This window comes from Onychostoma macrolepis, chromosome 22 (assembly GCF_012432095.1).
Source record: "Onychostoma macrolepis isolate SWU-2019 chromosome 22, ASM1243209v1, whole genome shotgun sequence".
Lineage (NCBI taxonomy): Eukaryota > Metazoa > Chordata > Actinopteri > Cypriniformes > Cyprinidae > Onychostoma > Onychostoma macrolepis.
Window position 1 is genome coordinate 23769858 of NC_081176.1, and position 24098 is coordinate 23793955.

The window sequence follows — 24098 nt, forward strand, 5'->3', positions numbered from 1 at the left end:
TTAATCCAAACATAGGCCATACATACATGTACCATCTCTGCAAAAACCTTCAGCAATGTACACTTTTAAATAGGGAAAAAAAGAAAAAGAAAAAGAAAAGAAAACTCCTTTAGATTGGGCTTGAAATGACACATTTCCCAACCAGGACATAGCACAATGTTCAGCAGATGAACCATGTTAGCTACTACTGCTGCTGCTTGCTAGTTCTTCTTCTTCTCTTGGTTAATGGCGGATTGCAAACAACTTTTAGGTGCATACCGCCACCTACTGTACAAGAGTGTGTAACATCATGTCAACATAACATAGTTAGCAATAGCAACTAGCAAGCAGTTTCTTAATGACACAGGGTTAATGAGAAGAATATGAGCACAGTTAAAATGATCCATTCCAGGATCCCTGGCCTATATGAATCAACAGGTTCTGAAAAGGTCTCTTTTGGTTTGATCCATTCCAGTTCAATTGAATGACTAAAGAATGGCCAGTCAATGTTGTTTGTATTCTCCTAGTTACATTACAAGGCCACATGGGCCCAAAGGACACAAAAGTTGCTCTGGGCCCGAATGGGCTGGCCCACACTATTCTGGCCCATCATGGGAATAATGTGGACAGTCCGCTTGTGCGGGCTGCTCACAGAGAGCCTGCAGTGGGCCTCACCTGGGCAAGCCCGTACTGGGCCTGTTTAGGTTTGGTATGGGCTGGCCCTAGCCCACTGTGCCCGCAAAAAGGACATGTTTGCAGGGAAGATAGCTTCCAAATAGAAAAACGAAGATACACTGTACTACAATCGCAAACCACTCAACAGCACAGGAACCTTTCATGTGTCCTTCCTCAAACAGCATGTGCTGAAAAGAAGAACGGTCAAAAAATGTAACCTCCCCTTCATATCAGCCATTACTATTTTTTTTTCAAGGTCAAAGGTTTGTGTGGATCCCTGTGCAAGATATACAGTAAAGATGGCATTGCATTGGGTTTATTTTACTACACCAACTGACTAACAGGTATGTTTTTCTTTGAATCAGTGTTTTGCCTTTCTAGCTTTTACATGCTTTAACTATTTTAAGTCCTCAGAGGCCATTTTTACTTGACATGCACTTCGAGACTCAAGGTGGTGGTCATATCTAATTTATGCTTGAATTAAAAGAGAGAAAGTAGCACTGGTAAGAAAGAAATTGATTTCATGGATGAGTGTTCTGTATGAACAGCTATTTCAGGTGATGCTAATTCTAAGACATGGTTCTATAATTCCACAAACTATTTAGACTTGTATTCACTCGTTTAGCTTGTGTAGGTAAATGCCTTAATATTCAGTATCTGAGAGTCTTATCTAGTGTCAGGTTAGGTAGTATTTCATAGTATGTGTCCCTTGTATTATTTTTAGTGCTCTTAAAATATTATAAGAATCTGTCATTGAAAAACTCATTGTTGTATGTCCCCTCAATATCTATAGTGGTTACAACAGAAGTAGACAACAGTAGGAAATATAGGGCACCAGTTGTTAAAAAAGTTGTCATTATTCAAATTTTCAGAATGCTTATTCAGATTTATTGAAAATGAGGCATTATTTTACAGCAGAATTGTATAAGGTGCTACTGAGCCAAGAAGTGGGTTTAAGCACACTGTTCACTGCAGCGACAGGCCACATGAGCATCTGTAGTCTCGCTCAAGTCTACACTCTTCTCATAGATTCCATCAAGCATGTTGAGGTTAGAGACTGTAACACAGAATAAAAAAATGCATATGATGTTTAGAAACCAAAATGATATATTTTCTCACTCAGCCTATGTTAATCAGTTTGCTTTTTAAGATGTAAAACCAGGAGACAATCACTGAACTAGAGTCATGTCAGCCTTCACTTACGTGTGGACAGGCAGTGGTATCCAATAGTGACAGGGGTGGTTCTGATTGGTGAACAGCCTGACAGACAGCGCAGCACAGGCTCAACAGAGTAGCATTTAGATTCCTGGCCATTCAATATCACCTGCTTCTCTAACTTCACAGATTCAAGTTTCATGCGGCATTCTGATAAAGGAAACATATTTATTTTTAAAAATGTCTTTAAAACATATGATAATTTTTTGTAATAAGTAGTGTCAGACAAATCTTACGGCTGGCATCACGGCAGCTCTCAGCAGGAAGCACCCATGAGTGGGCAAAGCTGACTGAACTCTTGGTCAGGTATCCACTGGGTGTGGTGTACTCCTGTCTGATCTCTCCATCAGCCCTTCCACAGAGTCCACAAGTCTTTCCTTTCATCCAGTCTGCAACTTGGATCTATAAATGAAAAATGACATACTCAAACTCTGGATGATGGGTTTTTGTTGCAGAAACACAGTATCTGATAAATGCTTATTAACTTCCAGTCACCTTCCAATGACCACTGGCAAAGTAGACTTCCTGAAGCCCATGACCAGAAGCATAAAGTGACAAACCATCAGCCTTCTCCCGGATCTGGATGGAGCCTAAACAAGAAGGGAAATTTAATTTACAGTACATTAGCTGAACATGTTATGTGAAGTAATTCAAAGAGACCAAATGGACCTTAGAACCTACCTGAGGGATGCTGGTAGGGAAGGCTGCTGATGGGGACTTCCATTTCATTAATTTTAACCTTTGCGTGGGTGCCCAAAGCATACAGGTCGACATTGCTGTTAAATACAGGTGATCGACTCAGTGCAGTGGTAATGAAATGATAAACACAGTAAGCAAACCTGCATATTACATGGAAACCAGTTCAAAAGAGAGGGAACTTACATGTCAGCAAGTTTAATATTCAGGTGGTTTTCTTCAGACTCCTCATCCTTCTTCAAAAGAACAACAAATTTCAGCTCAGATGTGCAGTCCCAAGCCAAGACTTGGTAGCAAGAAATGGGCATTTCGTTCTTGTACCTCCTGTTGTTGAACGTAGTGATTGTGTCCTGCATCATGCTGCATCGTGCTAAAAAAAAATAAAATCAAAATCAAGTGTGGTTATGTGTGGTTTCAGAATATATTTAATATATTAATGTGTCATGTCAATGTGTCAATACATTAGCGTGTCTTGTTATATATTTGTACCTGTGGTGCAATCATAGATATAGTTCTGGACTCTGAACAGAATGTCTTGATCAATATGAATAGAAAGCGTTCCATCTGGATTGATGGGTACAGAGAAAGGGAGAGGAATAGCCATCCTTGACAGTGTCATCTAGAACAGCAGAAAATTGTTTCAGGATTTACAGTACTTTTTCTTATTTTATCTCTGAGTGAGTTAAAGTTTAAATATTACTGGCCACTCACCTCTGGAACCCTTACTATGACATTCAGGGACCTTTGACTGGGCAGGGCCACAGTCAGTTCAATCTCTTTCTTACTGTTTGTGGCTCTTTCAAACCTGATCCCTGCCTGTAATGCTGCCATAGGAATATTCTTAGACAGCCTGTTTAAAAAGTGATACATAAGGGGAAAAAACATTTAAAATATAACATTTATGCAGTTACCACAAAATAGTTCTTGATCATTGTGCTTACTTTTTGGCATAGGTGGTGATTAAAATTGGAAGCCTCTCCCATTCCCACTCTAGACGGACAGCAGGGAATTCTCCAAGGAGTCCAGCTTCAGCTTTAGTAATGACTGCATATTGTTGACACTCTGTACCCCAAGCAACCTTGGTCTGAACAAAAATGTATCTACAATTTAGACCATCAGATCATCAAGGACAAAATTAGAATTTTTTAGGAATATCAGCCACATGAGCTCTGATCTTACAGTGACTTTGTGCTTGCTCAGCAGGACACCATTAACACACAACTTCCAGTTGTCATTCTCAGCAATGGAAGAAACAATGAGCTGCACCCTTGCAGTTGGTTTGTCAAAGAAAGCTGCAAGCTGGTAACCCAACAACTTGCGATCCACTCTAACAGCACGGGCAATGATGGCAAAAACAGGTGGAACATCATTCCCAAGATATTTAGCCTGAAAGAATGAACAAGTATTTAAAATTCCATTAAAGAAGTTTTAAATTATTTTGTAGATTTTGTTATGGACAAAACAAATCACAGAAATTGATTCACCTGCTTCTGGATATGCTCAGATGCAGCGCTTCCACTGCTAACTGCCTTTGAAGATCCATGGTGTGCCATGTACTACAAAGTTTTTGTATAATATTAACTGAACTAGAAGGGACTCGGTCTCTCCAAATAAAGACACACAAAAGTAATGAGTAAACAGTATTATTTAGTAATTGCCTGATCTTTGTGGAATTTCTTGAAGGGGTCCATGGGACTGGCAGTCTAAAATCCCATAAGAAAAGAATGAGAATTAATTTTAAAAAATGTTAGCTACCAAGCAAGATCCATTGTCCTCACCTCAGTCACACGAGAGCTGGACTTGGAGAAGCTTGAACTACTGCTGCTGCTCCTGCTGGTGTTGCTGTTGCTTTCAGAAGAGATGGGATTTTTTTTATCTTCAGTCTCCAGGATTTCCCTCAATTTCAACAAGAAGGCCTTTCCATCTGGAGTCTCCTCATCAATGAGACTGATTTGCTTAAGGAGCCTCTCAGCAGCTCTAGGACCAACTTGGACTTCAAGTTCCAGTCTTTCAACTGTAGGACCTTCAGCTAAAGCCAAAACGACAAAACAAATGATCATTATCTAGAAATACATCATGCAAATTCAAGTAATTTTGTTTAAAAAAAATACCTCTTGCCACTGTTGCACGTGCTGAGTGTTGTCCAATTATGTAGAACAGAGGATCATTTCTGATAAAAGCAGCATTACGAGAGTGCACCTCAACGCATCCCTTGATTTCAATGTATGGGACAGCAAGACAGAGAGTCTTGTCAAATGGAGCAGGAGCTCTCACAGGATCCTCAGGTGACATCTCAGGATCAAGGACCTCAGAAGACTGAAAAAAAAAGAATAACCATTGTAACATCAAAAGAAGTCTTCGCGTACTTCCACATGCAGTATACATGTGTGGCTTACCAATCCAGCAAGATGTGTCTGGCAGTTTGGTAGGAACAACTCTGGTACCAATGGAACAATTCTCTCAGCAGTAGGATCTTCAATATTTCTGGCCACAGCAAGAGTCTCAAAGCTGTCAAAGCAAGAAAATATTGGAAAAAACTTTAATTTTTAGAGAAATCCAAATTAAAGTGCTGCTATGCTGGCATGACTAAGATTTTGTTACCTCACATCAGCGACATGTTCAGGAACCTCAACAGGCAGAGCCTCCACCTTGTAGTTGCCCTTGAGAATGTCTGCTCTTACAGCCACTTTTCCAGGAGCAATTATATGCATCTTTCCTCTCATCATAACAGCAGCTTGGATCAAGGCAGTGTTCACTCCCATCACAGCAAATTTCTGCACAGCAATACTGAAATAAGAATAAGAGAGGTTATGTTTTTGAAAACCATGTTTGCATACAGTATGTAATGCATTTGTAAAAGTGGTCTAGCATTTGTACCTTGCTCTAGCTTCAGCTTGGAGTTGAACATCAGTCTCTTTCAGCTGCTCAAGAGTCATAGTCTCAATCTCCTCAGGGAGAGGAGGTGTAATGGTGGCCTGAACTAGAAGGATGAACAGAACAATATAAAACTAAGAAGTGAATCCCTCATTTCTAAGGAAACATTCTAAGCGAAAAAAATCTCACCATTGATGGATGCAGCACCAACAGCAGCAGAGTACATACTGAGCTCCATGGGCAAACCAACTGCTGTTGGCAAGATACGACGCACTTCAGCTACAAGCAGGGGTTTGGCACGCTGGAAAGCAATTCCTTCCTGCAAGGCTTTAAGAGCCCCCTTCAGCAGTTCACGTGATTTGGGTCCAGTGGCAAGCTGGGGATAGTGTTAATGAAAAGACACAAAATAAATCTAAAAAGAATTTTAGAATATAATATCTGAAGGAATATGTCAGGATGAGATTGACCTTAGAGTTATGCTCATAAAAGACGATACATTAACTTAAACACAGTACCGATATTGCTTGTTCGATGATGGTCCTGTCAATTCTGGCAAAAGCCACCTCCTGTCCAAACAGTTTGACATAGGCTGAAGCCAGTGGCTGACTGGTTGGCAGAGTCTTCCAATTTATGAGCTGAAGGAGCATACAGAAATCATTGGTTTATTTTTAATGTCATGTCTTCAATTTATTAGCAAACAATAAAATACAAATAACTTACTGCTCTCAGGGTGCGCTTAATCTTTGTGATACGGTCAACACTTTCATCTGCAGCAGGAGATTTCAGAAGAGCTTCCTGGATTCCTTCAGTTCTCACTCCAATCTGTTTCAAAGTAGCAATTGAGTGAAGACTATCAAAAGATTGTAAACCAATCAATTAGATTTCAATAATAAAATTGATCAAATTGGGGAAAATAAAAAAAGTAATGATTTTTTGACAGTCCACCTCAAGAACATCAGCAGCAACTCCAGCCAGATAAGCACGTGTTTTAGCCACAACAGCTCTGGGCAGGATGGTGGCAGCATCATTGATCATGTAGGCACTGCCAGCAGCTCCAACCATAAGAGGAGCTGCATAGGAACACAGGTAAGAAAACAATGAATGGGTAGGTATTTTATGAAAAGCCCAAAGCATGCTCTCTTATGAAGGGAGACTTTACAAATGTCTTGGTTTTCAAGACTTACTCTGATAGATGTCAAACTTAAGGGCTCTGCTGAAACGGAAACTAAGCCTTTCCAGCTTGGGACTCAAAAGCTTGATAGCAACATGAGCCGCACCAGCACTAAAATGGATAAACAGCTTAACATCAGCTTCTGATCAAGTGAAGAGATGAGATAAAACATACAAATAATTATGCTTACACAGCTGCCATATCGGGAGCCGTGATTCTGGTCAAGGATTTGATGTGGGAATAGGTAAAGCTCACAACCTGCATGTTAGTTTCAGTCTTTAAAGAACCAGCAAGACTTGACATAAGAGCCGCTGAGGGCTTGGTTTCAAACAACACAATACAAGCAACCATGCGCACTTCTGGGTGGAGAGATCTATCCAATACAAGCTGCAGGGCCACTGGCTGAACCTGTGGCAAGAAACAAGGTCAGTTTACTATTGGAAGAAAATGTGCATAATCATATATTAATAATTCCTTTGATGTTGGCCTTTTACCAGTTTGGGCTCTTTCTTGGCAATGTTCCTCAGGGCCAAGATGGCATCAACATGGACTCTAAGGGGCAGAGATGTAGCTGCACTTCTCAGTCCAGGTATGAGCTTCATGATGGGTTTAAGACTAGCAGGGTGACCAGCATTGCCCAGAACTTTAAGAGCCAAAGTGATTTCAGGAATGTTATTCTTAGCAATGGCCTCTGCAGCAATCTCATGGATGGGCTGATGAATGTGATACACATATAATTAGATAACAATAAATGACAAACCCCTATCAGATATTTAAGGCTTTAATTGTTTACCCTGAGGAGGTTAGGAGAGCAAGTGGGAACTGCAACACAGTACTTGGCAATCATGGAACCATATCCAAGCATTACAACTTCACGCAGAGCTGGGATTGTGGAGATTTTCTTGTGCATAGCCAAACTCTGTTCAAAAGGACATGATAATGATTCCTTTAGTTTAGCAACATATATAAAACAGCACTTTTGAGTATAATTATATATACGCACAGCTGTCAACTGGATGGTGTCCAAATCAGCAGTGATCATTTGCAAAGCAACCACAAGAGCCTGAATGAACTCGGGAAGGGTAAGTTCACCAGCTAGGAACTTCTCCTTGATGAATTTTACAATGACTGGTGTGCTAACAGCAGGAAGAGCATCTAGAATCCAGTGCCTAACAGATTCATTGTTTAATGCACAACATTTTTAAGGATTCTCTTTAACTAAAATTTGCTTACGTTTTCCCCAAAATTCTACCTGTAAACTGGTTTATTCTTGAACTGAGCCCAGATAGACTCAATATTCTCCAGGGTGGCAGCACGCAGGAGCTGAACAAGCTGAACAAACTTAAGTGGAGCGTCATCATGGACCATGTCTACATTGTTCACAACCAAGTGCTTCAGGACCTCCACAATCTAGAAAAAGGCAATGGTCAGGCATCATATCTTGACAGTTCAATGTGGATGGATTTTCTTACAATCAAAAACTTTGATGCATTACAGGTAAATTAATCTACACCTTTACCTGCGCTGGTGCATTGCTGATCTTTATGAGTTGGATGGGGGTCTGAAGAATCTCAGTTGCAAACTCATATTGCAGGGATCCACGGGCCATGTAATCAGCTTTGTTTGGAACAACAGGTGTCTTTTCAATCTTAACAAAAGCCAAGGTTTGTCTGTAGCACACACACAATTGTCTCTGTACATTACCCAGACAGCAAGCAGTGTCGGCCCATGGATTTGGGCCAAAACTATGTTGCTGTCTGGGTAACCTTTTTTGAAAAATAAAAAATGAATTATGATCAATCATACTTTGCTTCCATCATTGGTGCACCATGGATCTCATTGAAGGGTGAAAACTGATGCACTTCCTGAACTTTTGCCTCAGTGATCAGTACACCAGTGGAAGATGGTTTCATGATGTAGCTGTAAGTTGCAATTTCAATCAGACTCTTGACCCTCTGTTGAGAGAAAGGTAAGTATCCATTTTTTGACTCTAGATAATGATTTATTGATAATCTTTTAGAAGTGCAAGATAAATCATCAACATTTTTGGTCTATGTTCTCAGAAGATAAATACTTTAAATCTTTAAGTCCATTTCTGTCTTTTTCTTTACCTTTGTGCATTCATCACACCTCTCAGTGTATGCCAAGCCAACATCCTTAATGATTCTGTCCTGGCAGAAGCTCAGGTCCTTAGACTTGGTGACAGTAATGTGGTTGGCCTTTGGATACTCACTGATGACATAGTGTGTCCTGCACACTCCCTGAGCTCCAGCCTGTGTTGACAAGCCAAGAAATAAGATTTCACAAATTAAATTACTTTAAAAAATGTACTAGGATTACTTTCTCACCTCTTGCAATTCATAGATGTTCTGGGTCTTCTTGAGGTTGAGCTGAAAGATGTTGAGGATGCCTCTGTACAAGTTCATGATTGTAGGGGAGACTCCTGCAGGGGCAAATACCTTTCCAACCACACCATTAGTATACTCAAACTTGATGGGAATCTGAAGCTGAGCAGCCAGTGCTGAGGTGAGCTTAGCGGCAGGAACAAATGGATCATTGGGCCAAATACCAGCATACTCGTGGATTAGAGGGTCCTTGAGCTGTAAGGGGACATTTTCCATTGAAATGATTGTGTCATTGCTTGTAACAGTACTGGCTAGCAGGGACTTGTGTGTGTGTGTGTGTGTGTGTGTGTGTGTGTGTGTGTGTGTGTGTGTGTGTGTGTGTGTGTGTGTGTGTGTGTGTGTGTTTTAATAGTCATTACCTTCATCAAGAAGGTGTTCTTGTTGACAGCACTGAGGTAAACCTTGCTGTTGACTTTTATACCTGCTCTGGCCAGACCTTCTTGAGGAAGACCGCCCAAGAGAAGAGCCTCATAGTTGTACACATAGGTCTTATCGAGGGCAAACTCTGGAACTGAAACATAATTTATATTGACTATATTTTATTCTGTTTTAAGACATTTATTGTGTTGTAGATGCATAATTCATTTGTCGCTTAAAAGAAAACCAAATCAATACTTACCAAGGTTAATCTGTTGACTCGCTACAAGAAACAAATAAGTTAATTAAACAAAACCCTGGAAATAAAGCTTTTCTATATAATAACATTTTTTAAACATTGAGTTCTCAAAAATCTGACTTACCCACAAAGGCTAGAGTCAAGGCAAGCACAACAGCTCTCATGGCTGGTGGTTTGTGAGGAATGCAAGAAAAGGACAGACCTTTATAGTTTTTGTTTTTGCTGACCACATAATAATTCAAAAATAATGATTAACAAATGTTTCTATGATTGCATCTTAGAACTGAGACTACGCTTTATTTGGTTAGTTGACAAATAGATATCAATTAGAGGTTATGTTACCCTGGCCTCTCATCATGTCATCCTTAGGCTAAAGTCCACACTGAAACATAGTATTTTCTAATTAAATATTTAATTATTTCATTTAATAATTCATTATTTTGTTTAACAATTTCATTATTTCATTTACAAAAATGTCCAATACAAATATTTCGGTTTCATCAAGTTTTATCGAATAACTGGCTGTCACTATTAGTGAATAAAATACAATAGCCCCTAGATATATTTTCAAGGTAATTTTAAATGGTCATTTATTTATATACTGTATGCTCACACTCATTGAGCCTATCAAATTTTGAACACTGTTCAATAAAGTTTTCAATAAATTGAAATGATGTTTAGTAGTAGATAGTTGTAAATAGATAAAAGGTGACAGGGCAATGTCGTGATGTGCATCATGCAATTTTGACTTGGAACAGCAAACAAATCAAGAAGTCATGGTAATTGTTTTTAATATTGATTAACATCAAAATCACATGATTGTCATCTAATATTCATGCATGTAAGAAGAAAAATGCTTGGAAGGGCATTATTCATGAAACACTAGAAGTATATGGACCCATAGACATCATTATTATTATTAGAATTAGAATTACATGATGTTCAGTTGTAGAAGCCATGGTGCAGTGGTTGATGCATGTTAAGCAAACTCAAACAACCAAAATGATATATACCTTTGCAGAATGCACAGCATGTAAGAATAATAATAATAATAAATAACATTTTTTATTTTTATTTTGTTTTTGTTTTAACGCACTGGACCTGTTAGACTTCAAAAATGTAACTGTTATAACAGAAAATAACTGATACATTTAAAGAACTGAATAGATTTAGCAATGCTTCAGAGGGCGAAAAAATACAAATTTGTGGCATTTTGGTAGTTTTATTTATTTATTTATTGCATAGCAATATTAGTTACAAAAGTAACCCTTTACAACTGAGCTTTGTATGTTAACATTAGTTAATGTATTAGGAATCAGAATGAACAATTAACAACATTCTTCATGGCATTTATTAATATTGGTTAATGTTAATTTATAAATGTATTATTTTTCATTGTTACTTCATAACGTATTAAGTAATTTTAACAAATACTTTCATGTGTATGATAATGCCTAGACGTCTGATATTGTTGTTTCCAAAGAATACAACAATTGTTACTAAAGAAAATATTTATTGAAATGAAAAAAAAAAAAAAAATGAAAAAACACATTTTCACAGATTTAGAATCTTTATATATATGCTGCTATTTTGCAACAGCAGTTAAACACACTCTGTACAGTGATAGGCCATGTGAGCTTCTGCTGTTTCTCTCAGATCTTCAGTCTTCTCATAGTTGCTGCTCATATTTGCAGAAGGGTTCAGTCTTAAGTCTAAAACAAAAGCATCAAAATTATACTGTAGCTATTGAACACATTGGTGAAATGTTAACTGAAAATGTGGTGGACGGAGGTCTTACTAGAAGGCAGGCAGTAGTATCCAACAGTTATATGACTAGTCCTGTTTGGCAGACAGCCAGGCAGACAACGCAACACAGGCTCAACAGAGTAGCATTTGGACGCTTGCCTATCTGACCTTTGCTTCTCCAGTTTCACAGTTTCAAACCTCATGTAACACTCTGGGGAAGATGGTATACAATAAAAGTGTTTTACTGGAGTGACTTATTGTCATAGAATGAGCAGTAAAACACTTACGGCTGGCATCACGGCAGATCTCAGCAGGAAGCACCTATGAGTGGGCAAAGCTGGCTGAACTTTTGGTCAGGTATCCACTGGGTGTGCGATACTCCTGTCTGATTTCCCCATCAGCTTTTCCACAGAGTCCGCATGTCTGCCCCTTCATCCAGTCCACAACATAAACCTGAAAAATCCAGGGAAAATATATATTATTTAGAAATATCAGCATTAAATTCTCAAAGTGTTTGTAACATCAAATGAAAATGTAAAATTGTTAACCTTCTTATACCCTAACAATTGTACTTACATTGCCTGCCATTATTTGGCAAACATTTAATTTTTTGACTTACCATCCACTGGTCATTGGCATAATAGACCTCTTGAAGACCATGGCCTGGGGCATAGAGAGCGATACCTTGACCTTTCTGTTCAATTCGTATGGTACCTACATTAAAAAAGCCTAATAAATGTACATGAAAACACTCCAAGACTCCCTTCCCAAGGCAAAGGCCAGCATCCCAGCAAAGTCATATTTAATTAAAATATCTCAAGAAACATGTCAAGACTAAAAAAGGGTAATTGCTGAGGCAAGCAACAGACTTTTATACCAAAATAATGTAGAAAGAACTACAACCTGTTGGGTGCTGGTATGAAATGTTGTTGGTTGGCATTTCAATTCCATTCATTGTAACCTTCATTGCACTCTTCTGTTGGTATGTCAACATCACTGTTGTGGAAGAAAACTGAATTTTGTAGGCTACTTTTGTATAATGGTACTAGTAAAATCAGTACGCTGGACTTACATGTCTGCCACCTTAATGTTTAGGTCTTCATGCTCAAAGTCATCATCCTTTTTCATTAGGACTATGAATTTATGCTCTGAAGTGCAGTCTTGAACTAAAACTTGGAAGCAGGAAAGAGGAATTTCATAGTTGTACTTCTTATGGTTGAATGTAGTCAGGGTGTTTCTGATCTTACTGCATTTAGCTAAATAGTGAGATAAACAAAACATTTAGTGAAAAAAAATATCAATTCATGAAAAACAAAAGGCCATCTTATTACACTTTACTAACCTGAACTAGCCTCTATATAAAGGTTTCGAATTATGTTTGTGACATCCTTTTCTGGATAGGTCTGGATAGCCTCAAACGGCAAAGCAATTGGAAGAACCACGTTTGACATTGACAAGGTCATCTGCAAATTTACAAATCTTAGAAAGTGCTTTCAAAATGGCATTGTAAACCAATCATTAGATTGTTGCTCACTGTTGGGGTCTTAATAATGATGTCCAGGGTCCTTTCAGTTGGGACAAGTATGATCAGTTCAATCTGCCTCTCAATGTTTTTTTCATTGCTAATAGCCAATCCAGTCATTTGAGCTACACCAGGAATGTAGTCAGCCACACTTGAATAGGAAAGGAAAAGAAAAATTTGTTAATATGTTGACATTTATGAAGTGGAACATTGGCGAAATTAAGAGTAACCAAACCTCTTGGCATAGGTGGTGATAATTGGGGGCAACTTCTCACACTTGACTTTAAGATAGGACATAGGGCTTGGACCTTGGTGGCCAGTCTCTGCATTGATAGTAATTGCATATTGTTGGCACTCTGCACCCCAAGCAATCCTTGCCTAGATAGAAGTACATTTTGAATGCTTTATCCTAACGCAGTGTCCAATCCTGCTCCTGTAAAGGTCACTATCATGCAGAGAATTAACACATCTGAACCAGCTAGTCAAGGTCTTCAGGATTACTAGAAACTTTTAGGCAAGTGTGTTGGGGCAGTTTGGAGCTGAACTCTGCAGGTTATTGGCCTTCCTGAAACAGGATTGGACACCACTGACATAACAGAAAACGATAACTGAAATTAATTTGATCAAATTTCTTACACCAACGTTGTGCTTGCTCAACATGACACCATCAGCGCACATCTTCCAGTTGTCCTTCACTGCAATGGAGACCACAATGATCTGCACCCTTGAGGTGGGCCTGTCCAGGTAAGCAGTGAGCTGGTACCCCAACAACAACACGTGCAATGATAGAAACCACTGAAGGAACCACTGAAGTCCCCAAGGAATCTAGACTGCAGTCACGTAAAGACATTTACCACTTAATTAAAAGTCAAACAAAAAATAGAATTAAAGGGTTTATCAAAAATCTGCTGATTGAAACTGCATTATACCTGAACAGGCTTGAAACTTTCACTGCTTTGTCCACTGGAGAGTTCCTAGAGATCCAAAATAAAAATAAAAAGTTGCAGAGGCAAATCGGTGCTTGTACACGAGTGAAGATTTCCATGATTGAATTATCAAAGAGAGACACACAGATCCATCAATGCCCAAAAGGTATTTAGCAAGTTAAATGTTTAGAAACATTCCTATTTTTATTTATTTTTGGTATTTTTCCCTTTGTTATGGTAGGACAGACAGTTGTGTAGTGTGAAAACAGCAATCCAACAACTTTCGACAGATCAACTTTTCAACTCACTTTAGACCAGGGGTGTCAAACTCAGTTCCTGGAGGGCCACAGCCCTGCACAGTTTAGATGCAACCCTAATTAAAAACACCTGATCCAGCTAATCGAGTCATTAAGGCTTATTTGAAAACTACATGGTATGTGAGTTGGAGCAGGGTTGGAACTAAATTCTGCAGGGCTGTGGACCTCCAGGAACTGAGTTTGATACCCCTGCTTTAGACAGCTGTGAGTTGGAAGAGTAAACAGAACTGCTGGAACTAAAGCTGTGGCTGCTGGTGCTTTGAGGAGAAAATAGTTTATTATGGCTGAAAAAAACTGGAGTTACTGTTCCTCTGTTCACCCTCCAAGATTTTCTCATTTTCCTTGGCCTTTACCTTGGGAGTGTTTGCATCGGCAAAGCTGATTTCTTTAAGGATCTTTTTAGCAGCTCTTAGGCCTAGTTGGACCTCTAGCTCTAGTTCCTCAACAGCAGGACCATCAGCTGTCAATAAATAAATGATAAAATAACAAAATTTTCAATAACAATTTTTCAGTACCAATTAAAAAGCGAAATTATGATGATGTGCAGATTTGATTTCAGACACTTGCCTCGAACTATGTTAATATGCACTCCATGCTGTCCAATCATGTTATAAAGGGTGGTGTTTTTTATGAAGGTGGCATCACAGGACATAACCTCCATGCATACATTAACTCCAATTTGAGGTAAAACAGAACAAAGAGTTTTGTGAACTGGAACACTAGTCTTCGGTTCAGGTTCCTCGGCAGGTGCCATAACAGTTTCACCGGTTTCAGATGACTATGTAGTGATGAATAAAGCAAATTAGATTTATTAGAAATTCATTTTTAACAGTATAGCCAATCAACAAAAATGATCCCGCACATTATCAGTCCATGCTAAATATAGAAATTTATTACAAAAGACAGCTACGTTTCGGTCCACTGACCTTCATCAAGATGAAGGTCAGTGGACTGAAACGAAGCTGTCTTTTGTAATAAATTTCTATATTTAGCATGAACTTCATCAAGCTTGATGAAGGTCAGTGGACCGAAACATAGCTGTCTTTTGTAATAAATTTCTATATTTAGCATTTCTATATTTAGCATGACCTTCATCAAGCTTGATGAAGGTCAGTGGCCCGAAACGTAGCTGTCTTTTGTAATAAATTTCTATATTTAGCATGGACTGATAGTGTGCGGGATCATTTTTATTGATTGGATTCATTGTTGGAGTGTTTTTCCTACGCACCTATCAATTTCTCAGGTGTGCTGAGTTTGTGTTGATTGAGTAACAGTATAGCCAACAAATTTCTACTTATCTTACCAAATCTCCAGGTGAAATCATTGAGGTAAGTGTTTCTTCAGAATGTTTCACAACTACCGTCTCTGGTACCACTGGTGTAATTCTCTCCGCATTAGTCTCTTTGATATTTCCAGCTGCTGCCAAAGTTTCAAAACTAGTGTGGGACAAGAATCACAGTAGCCACATTAGTAATGCGACAGACCATGGTGAAAAGATTAACAATGACTCTGTTCAAAATATTCTGTACCGTGCTGTCGAAGCATGCACTGTAAGTACAACAGGAAAAGCTTCTATCTTGACATTAGTATTTGTGATGTCAAACTTTGCTTCCACTTTTAGAGGCAAAAACGTATGGATCTTTCCTTTGGCCATGGATGCAGCTTGAACAAAACCAGTATTCAGTCCAATTACAGCAAAAGTCTGTAAGGCAATGCTTGGTGAAACTTCAGCGGTTAACTTCACAACTGTCTTCATCAGATGAGCAACACTGATGCTTTCAGTTATAGGTGGTGTAATAAGAGCCTGGACTGTACATGATGACAAATAAGAAAAAAAATGTTTCAATATTAAAGTGCATTCTCTATTAAATATTGTGCATTTGCATAAATGCCATTCCCTATTTCCAATCAATCTTTAAATAGACTGCTGTACTTTTGAGACTCTTACCCTTCAAATTAGCAGCAGCCACTGCAGCGGTGTACAAACTAAATTCCATGGGTACACCGGCTACTGATGGCAAGATGCGACGCACTTCTGTCACCAGCAGGGGTTTGGCATACTGGAAGGCAATGCCATTCTGCATTGCTTTAAGAGCTTCCCTTGCCAGCTCAGGTATATAGCCTCCAGTAGTAAGCTTTCGATCAAATTTGATGGTTAGCTTCATTTTGAACATTCTTCTCGAAGTTTAGGAGGACAATGCAAATTAGTTTGTTTTTTGGTTCATATGAAGTGTTATTACCACAATATACCTGTGTTGCCTGTTCAAGAACGGCATTGTCAACAACTGCAAAAGCAATCTCTTGTCCAAGAACTTTCACATAGATCGATCCCAGGGGCTGCTTCTTTGGCAGGACTTTGAATGTTTTAAGCTGCAATATGCCAAATAAAAAATAACCAAAAATATGTAACTGCTAAGAAACACTCCATAAATTACATTTATAATATGCCACACTTACAGCCTTAAGAATTTGTTTCATCCTGGGCAGCCTGTCCTCATTCAGAAAAGGAGATTTCAGAAGAGCCTCCTGAATTCCGTCAGATCTAATGCCAACCTGAAAGAAAGTACTTCAGTGAGTTCGGGTAGGAATTTAAGAATACAATTACTGAGTTCTCCATCTTTTCCTGTATATTATTTACTCACCTCAAGAACATCAGCAGCAGGTCCAGCCAAGTAAGCACGTGCTTTAGCTACAACAGCTCTGGGCAGGATGGTGGCAACATCATTGATGATGAAGGCACTACCAGCAGCTCCAACCATGAGAGGTACTAAATAGTGAAACTAATGGGTGAGTTTTCAGAAGAAACCATTTCCTGGCATTCAACACCATTGGAGATCAACAGAACTTTCTTACCTTCGTAACCATCAAAGAGAAATGCTTTGCTGTAACGAAAGCTAAGTTTGTCCAGTTTTGGGCTTAATATCTTGATGGCAACCCTACTGGCCGAGGCACTGAAAAAGACCAAGATAGATTGTCGACGTTAAAGTTTTAAGCATCTATATGTTGCAAAACCATTTTCGCATTTGTTAGCATAAACTCACATTAGAGCAAACTCATGGTGTGTGCTCCTTGTCAAGGCTTTCATGTGTGAGTACACAAGACTGGCCACCTGTAGATTTGCTTCCTTTTGTAGAGCATGTGCAAGAGTAATAACCAGACCCATGCTTGGCTTTGTCTCAAAAAGCACAATCCATGAAACCATGCGCAGCTCTGGGTGGAGATCTTTGTTTGCAAAAATCTGCAGAACTACATTCTGGACCTGAAATGCAAAATGAAATGCATGTAGTAAACCAGTGTTACTTAACTCCAGTCCTTGGGACTATATACCAGAACATTTTAGATTCAAAACACATGATTCAACTCATTGGTTTGTTGTTTTGTTAAACTGGGAGGTGGGTCCCAAGGACTGGAGCTAGGAAACAAAAGTTGAAGTAACTCACAATCAGTATGACAAAGCATGACTCAAAAATATCTGACTAACCAGTTTGGGTTCCTTTTTGGCAATAGTCTTCAGGGCCAAAACTGCACCCACTTGAACTCTCATGGGAAACAGAGGTATTTGGTTCCCAGATACTGGTAGAAATTTTGTAATGTATTTAATGCTAGCAGGGTGACCAGCGTTGCCCAGTACTTTCAGAAGCAAGATGACCTCTGCAATGTCAGCCTTAGCAGTCACCTCAATAACAGTCTCATGGAAGGGCTTGGAAAAAAGAGGAAGTTGTCCACACTCCACACATAGTCAAGCAAAACAATTATTGAATGATCTTCTTTACCTTCAAAAGCTCCACTGGGCATTCAAGAGATCCACTGCAGTACCTGGCAATCATTGTTCCATAGCCAAGCATTGCAACCTTACGTAGAACAGGTGTTTCTTGAACTTTGTGACTCAAAGCCAGACCCTTTGATTAAAACATTTGCAAAACAGGTTCAGAGGATATTTGGCATGCTAAATAAGTCGTTTAAGCTTTGCGTCAATCATCAAATACGCACAGAGTACATCTTAATGGTGTCCAAATTAGCAGTGACCATGTGCACGGTGGACAGAAGGACCTGAGTGAACTCAGGGATGGAAAGTTCGCCTGCCAAGAAGGTCTTCTTGATGAATTTTAATGCAGCTAAGGTGCCAACTGCAGGAACAGCATCTAAGATCCATTTCCTTAGAAGAGTAAAAAATGAATGACAATCTGCAAATAGCTGTTTCAGACTGTTAAAGTGAATATTGTGTACCTGAAATTTGGTCTTATTTTAAATTGAGACCAGATTCCTTCAATAGCATCCATTGTTGCAAAACGCAAAAGCTGGATGAGCTGAATAAATTTCAGAGGAACATCCTCATGGACTTCTTCCATTTTTTTTGTAGCCAGATGATCCAGAGCATCTACTATCTTAATGAATACCAGTAAAACAAAAACAGTTAAAACATAACTATATTAAATGTATATTACCGGTAATAATAATATGAAATATGTCCTTACTTGAGCCTGTGGATCACTGATTCTTATGAGCTGAATTGGACTCCAAAGAGTCTCAGTGCTAAATTCATAGTGTAAAGCCCCACGGGCTAAATATTCAGCACTGATTGGAATTATGGAAGATACTGTTTTGTCCAGAAAGGTCAAAGTTTGTCTAAAATATTGAAAATATACTTGGGTTACCACACACCCAAAAATGAACACAGATATAATTAATTCCATTCGAGAGTGAATAAGCAAATGTCTTGCCTAGTTTTCATCTGGGTAGCATCACGAATCTCATATAGAGGTGTAAACTGATGAAACTCTTGGACTGTTGCTTCAGTAATCATAACACCAGTTGGAGTTGGCTTCATGGTGTAGCTGTAGGTTGCAGCTCCAGAGAGACTCTTTACCTTCTGTTGGATTATATAGTTTATTGAATATTTTAGTTTTTTAAGGTCACAGACCCTCTGTAGTACCTTTACAAACCCCCAGTTGAAACCCTGGAAACAAAAGCATTAATAAGACATTTTGACCTGACCTGTTGACATTCAATGCACTTTTCAGTGTAAGTCAAGCCAACATCCTTCATTATCCTCTCAAGGCAAAGTGTAAGATCCCTAGACTTGGTGATGGTGATGAGGTCTTCATCTTCACTGATCAGATACTGAGTCTCGCAAATGCCCTGAACTCCATCCTACATTAGAATGAAGATTCAGATTTAAGATCTAGATTCATTTTATTGATAATCAAACTTCATTTCAACAAGTATCACCTCGTGAACCTCATAGATGTTCTGGGTCTTCTTGAGGTTGAGCTGAAAGATGTTCAGAATTCCCCTGTACAGGTTGATAATGGTAGTTGGGACCACAGAAGGTGCGAATACCTTTCCAACCAAACCATTGTTGTACTCAAACTTAATAGGAATCTGAAGCTGAGCAGTCAGTTCTGAGGTGAGTTTAGTTGCAACAAACATATCCGTGGGCCAGATACCACTATACTCAAACAGCTGAGGATTCGAAAGCTGAAACAAATAGGCCAACTTTGAATAATTATGTGCTTCTTTTCAATTTCAATAGCTCGGGTCAGTAACAGAGCAAAGCTCCATGTTGGCATTAAACTCTTCTGGTACCTTAAGAAGGAATGTATTTTCAGTTACAGCACTGATGGAAACCTTGCTGTTGATCTTAATGCCAGCTCTGGCCAGACCTTCCTGGTGAAGACCACTGAAGAGCAAAGCCTCATATTTGTACACATAAGTCTGAGTGCCTGCCAACTCAGGGACTAAAAGTGCATAATAGCGTTTTAGATAAGTCACATAGTAAAATCTTATTTTGTCATTGTTAAACACACTAGTAAAATAGAATAAACCACATTGCTTACCAAGTTTCACATGTTGACTTGCTGAAATATCAGAGATTGTTTAATAGTCATTTAATATAAAATTCTGCAGTGTCTATTTTGTCAAATTATGACATGCAAATGGTGACATTTAAAACAGCATTGCAGGTTACTTACCCACAAGGGCTATAGTCAAGGCCACGACAACAGTTCTCATGGTCAGCGATTGTGTGTTTTAAAGTCAAGCTTTTGCTGGCCAAATACTGATCTCAAAATGTATGATTAACCAGTTGTTTAGCAGAACCAACCGGTTGTGTTCCTACTCCTGCCAGCTCATTGGTATAACATGACAATCCAGGGTAACCTGGACCTTAGTGCTAATACTAACTACTAAAAAAAAACAATCAGATCTTATTAAATATTCATTTTAATTTAGTTAAAAAAATTTTGCAACAATGACCAGCTGACTGACATTACCCTGCCTGCTGGTTGTTTACTTACCAAAAAATAAATGAATAAATATCAAATATTGATTTGTGCTGTAATTATTTTATTATACAATTAGAAAGAGTGACACATGAGAAAACCACAGTGTAGGAAATCGGCTGCCAAGGGCAATGGTCAATTTAAACTATTTTGATATACCAAATGCAATAACATGATTAGCTCACCAGAGGCAACAGTGTGTTATTTGAACCTTACAGAGGCATAGTGCACACACTCTGTTTCTGTGGTGTCTGTTGGATATTCATCTGTGGGGATTGAAGATGAGTGTTTTGTTTTAAAACTAATGCTGGAATAATGAATGTCTTGATTGTCGGCATCTGCTTTCTGCGTGAAGTCAGAGGGTGTTGTGTGCACCGAGTCATACTGATGGGGGAGAGACAGTGAGAGAAAAGTCAGCATTTTTAAATAAGTGTATGTAAAATTAAATTTATTGTCAGCCATCTTTACCTGAACCTCCTCCTCCCCCTTTTCCATCCTGTGGGTTTTAAACAAGGTACACCTTCTCCTCCTTAAAGAAACACAGCTATTTAAATAAAGTATATAGTATAATATGTGGTCCGAGTCCACTATTTTAGATTTTCTAAATGTAATACATTTTTGTGTTGCATTTTATATTATCAGATTATATTTATCAAATTATATTTAAAAATGTCATTTCATTTGTAACATAAATAGTGCAAAATCTTAAATAGTTCTTTGTTTTATCGCATATTTTACTGTTTTTATTATTTTTTAATCCCAAAACCTAAGATACAATTTACTGACCTATACCACAGGACTCCTATGAGTGCAAGAGTCAAAAACACACACAGTATGACTGCAGTGTTTCGTAGCGCTGTGTTCTCCTTACGGTCTGTACAACAGAAATTAATAATATCTGAAATCAAGATCAGTTGGACTCACCAACAGACTGCAACAATCATTTTGCATTAAACCACATGTATCATGAGAGATGTGTTACCTCTTGCAGCACAGGAATACTGTTGAAGCTCTTCATTGCTGACTGAGTCCAGGTACAGCTTGTTGGTTTTAGTGAATCCATCTGTTACCTGTCGTCCGTTCTTGTACCAGATGTAAGTATGTTTATCGTTCAGAGTGCATTTAGTTGAACAGATTAATATGACCTTTTCTCCTCCTAAAACAGTGTCTGGGTTACTTGTCACCTGCGTATCTGAAAAACAGAACTGAAGTACTTCAAACTGAGCCTAGCATTAAATTGACTGACACAGAAAACAAAAACTCATTCATCATGATCAGTTACCTGTAACAGTAAGAATGACTCCTGGTGATCCAGAGTATTTGCCGTTCAAGTCAGTGATGAACCTGAATCGATATTCTCCAGAGTCACTGATCTTAAGATCTTTGATTCTCAGTTTGTTCCCCACATACTCCACACGACCAGCAAACTGATGCTCCTCACGCAGATCCTTGAAGTCTCCAGGCTGAACGTAATACCAGAATGTTTTATATACAGTATAACCAGAGGGATGTGAGTATGTGCTGGAAATGTCTACTGTTGAGCCCACCGAAGCACAGACTCTTCTAGAGGTGTAAGTCACATCCCAGCAGCCCCTCTGAGAAACACCTGAAAGAGACACTGATTTACATGCAAAACTCACACTTACTTGAAATGCATCTGTTTAAATATATGTATGAACAAACAGCATCACACTGTGTGTATTATATGAAACTCACAAACAGAAGAGGAGGGATGTGCATGATGTGAATAAAGAGAACAGGAAAAGCTGCCGGCATCTCTGCTGACTGACACGGACATGTCTGGGGACTGTGTATATATCAAATGCTTTCTATCCTTCATCCAGTCATACCAGACTCGAGAGGTGAAATCACAGGAAGCATCACAGCTCAGTTTAACTGTCTGATCTGTCAGGTCTATAGATGCAGGATCCATCCTCACCTGCAGGACTGAATTAAAGTAAAAATTATGAAATCTTCATCACAAGTCAAATGAAAACAGCTGAACTGACCAGAACCTAAACTCAGTTTCACCTGTGACTGTTAGACTGACGGCTGCTGAGCTGAGAAGTTTAACTCCATCCTTCATGATGAACATGAGCTGATATTCTCCAGAGTCTCTCTCTCTCACGTCTGATATTGTGAGTGTTGAAGAGCTGCTTGAGATCTGATGTTTCACTCGTCCTGAGTAATCTGAGTCTAAAGTCAAATCTTCAGGTTCATTGTTTTTTCTCCAGTTTGTACTTTGTTTCTCGCTGAACCAGAACACAGTTTTGATGTTGCTGTTGTAGTCATAAGAGCACTGCAGTGTCACTTCTGTCTCCTTCAGAGCACAAATACTCTTTTGACTACAGCTCACAGAGAGCTGGTCTAATGTTACAGGGCCTGAAGAAGAAAACATTTCATTATAGAGATGGTTTACATACAGTCAGAGTACAGATCCTCTTCTGCAACAATCCAGTGTTCATACCAGCAAATATGACTAAAATAGCTGTGCATCCAGACGAATCTGCTGGTCACACCCATTCAACCATGTTGCTTAATTTAGTTCAATTTTAAATACTGTCAAAAAGTCTGTTTTAAATGTATATATATATATGCCTATATGACGGTTCAACTGATCTTAAATTATTTTAAAGCTTGAAACTACAGAGCAATAATGATCAAAATAAATCAAGATAATCAGTCTTGGAACATGTCAAGAATAATTAGAGCCACATTTAAATGAAAACATTACAAAGAAAAAAAACACACAATAATGTTCAAACCTGGAATGAGCAGCAGCAGGATCAGCGGCGAGAGTCTGGAGTTCATCTTCTTCACTTTGTGTAAATTCACAAATACAAAGAAAGACACGGAGCTGCTTATGCTGAAAAAAAAGACACTTAGTCTCACTATGACACACTTGAAGGGTCATAACAGTCTGTTGTAGAAGCTGTTACGGACTTTCTGCTGATCTTGTTTCCTTCCCTTTTCTTACTGACTCTTACTTGGGGGATTAAGTTATTTTTAATCAAAGAAAGGAGATGCTTACTCTTCAGAAAATGTTTGCCGTCAAACTCAACTCAAGTTACATGAGCTCTTTAAATCACTTTAAACCTTGAGATATTTCCTTGTTAATATCACAATATACTCACAATATCAGACGTGAGAGAGAGAGACTCTGGAGAATATCAGCTCATGTTCATCATGAAGGATGGAGTTAAACTTCTCAGCTCAGCAGCCGTCAGTCTAACAGTCACATTTTTACATTTTTATTTTTGGGTGAAATATTGCTTTAAGTTGGCTTCTGAGCAGTGGACTTACCAGAGTCTGCTTTTATGCAAACATTACGTTTGATAATTTTTCTTGCAAAAACTTTGGTAAATGTAAAATATAAGTTCAAGGAAACACACACACACATGTTTATTTATTCATTTAATTTCAACTGCATCGTAAGATGCCATTTAATTTCTTTTTATAGGCGTATGATTATGGGATATCACAGGCAGCAACAGACACATCTTCAATAACCAACAAATAAATCTTAGAAGACAGGATGTTTCATTAAGTTGTTTTTCTCTGACATACAGTAAATATCAAAAACTAAAAGGTAATAAAATGTATTGTATTTTAGTAGCACAACACAAAGCCTCATAGTCAAAACTAAACAGAAGTACATATCTAAGACTGCTCTAG

At 38.6% G+C, this 24098-nt stretch overlaps 3 protein-coding genes across 6 annotated transcripts; all 3 read right to left on the reverse strand.

Annotated features, from left to right (window-relative positions):
- Positions 1–1345: 1345 nt before the first annotated feature.
- Positions 1346–9804, reverse strand: LOC131530894 (vitellogenin-like). The gene is made up of 34 exons (XM_058761397.1): positions 9756–9804; positions 9635–9655; positions 9375–9526; positions 8959–9210; positions 8722–8883; positions 8417–8565; positions 8130–8280; positions 7863–8020; positions 7614–7779; positions 7404–7529; positions 7105–7323; positions 6801–7018; positions 6624–6721; positions 6385–6509; positions 6160–6261; positions 5955–6074; positions 5629–5815; positions 5443–5545; positions 5167–5352; positions 4962–5073; positions 4677–4881; positions 4344–4594; positions 4224–4268; positions 4050–4121; positions 3745–3951; positions 3507–3649; positions 3277–3415; positions 3055–3184; positions 2752–2935; positions 2551–2645; positions 2365–2459; positions 2106–2271; positions 1858–2019; positions 1346–1711 (listed from the first exon to the last, which is right to left on the reverse strand). The coding sequence occupies exons 1-34, from the start codon at positions 9793–9795 to the stop codon at positions 1608–1610; spliced, it is 4845 nt and encodes a 1614-aa protein (XP_058617380.1). The 5' UTR covers positions 9796–9804; the 3' UTR covers positions 1346–1607.
- Positions 9805–10824: 1020 nt separating this feature from the next.
- vtg8 (vitellogenin 8) lies at positions 10825–20294 on the reverse strand. Its single transcript, XM_058761403.1, is given in 34 exon segments — positions 10825–11343; positions 11430–11588; positions 11665–11830; positions 11997–12091; positions 12281–12363; positions 12365–12373; positions 12450–12633; positions 12720–12840; positions 12912–13050; positions 13135–13277; positions 13536–13671; positions 13673–13724; positions 13819–13873; positions 14336–14434; positions 14436–14602; positions 14710–14920; positions 15446–15578; positions 15672–15951; positions 16091–16277; positions 16393–16512; positions 16600–16695; positions 16785–16909; positions 16996–17093; positions 17184–17401; positions 17624–17842; positions 17916–18041; positions 18133–18298; positions 18370–18527; positions 18618–18768; positions 18864–19012; positions 19138–19293; positions 19372–19620; positions 19729–20000; positions 20115–20294. Coding segments are annotated over 34 exon segments (4872 nt in total). The 5' UTR covers positions 20155–20294; the 3' UTR covers positions 10825–11233.
- Positions 20295–20453: 159 nt separating this feature from the next.
- On the reverse strand, positions 20454–23333 carry LOC131530895 (sialoadhesin-like). 4 transcript variants are annotated; one of them, XM_058761400.1, is made up of 9 exons: positions 23189–23333; positions 22455–22805; positions 22140–22370; positions 21971–22041; positions 21706–21886; positions 21406–21615; positions 21210–21297; positions 20892–20952; positions 20454–20807 (listed from the first exon to the last, which is right to left on the reverse strand). In XM_058761400.1, the coding sequence occupies exons 1-9, from the start codon at positions 23232–23234 to the stop codon at positions 20625–20627; spliced, it is 1422 nt and encodes a 473-aa protein (XP_058617383.1). In that variant the 5' UTR covers positions 23235–23333; the 3' UTR covers positions 20454–20624. The 4 variants fall into 4 exon arrangements, with proteins under 4 accessions (XP_058617383.1, XP_058617385.1, XP_058617382.1 ...); XM_058761402.1 differs by having other exon boundaries at positions 20455–20807; positions 21971–22029; XM_058761399.1 differs by having other exon boundaries at positions 20455–20807; positions 21706–22029.
- Between the last annotated feature and the right edge of the window lie 765 nt (positions 23334–24098).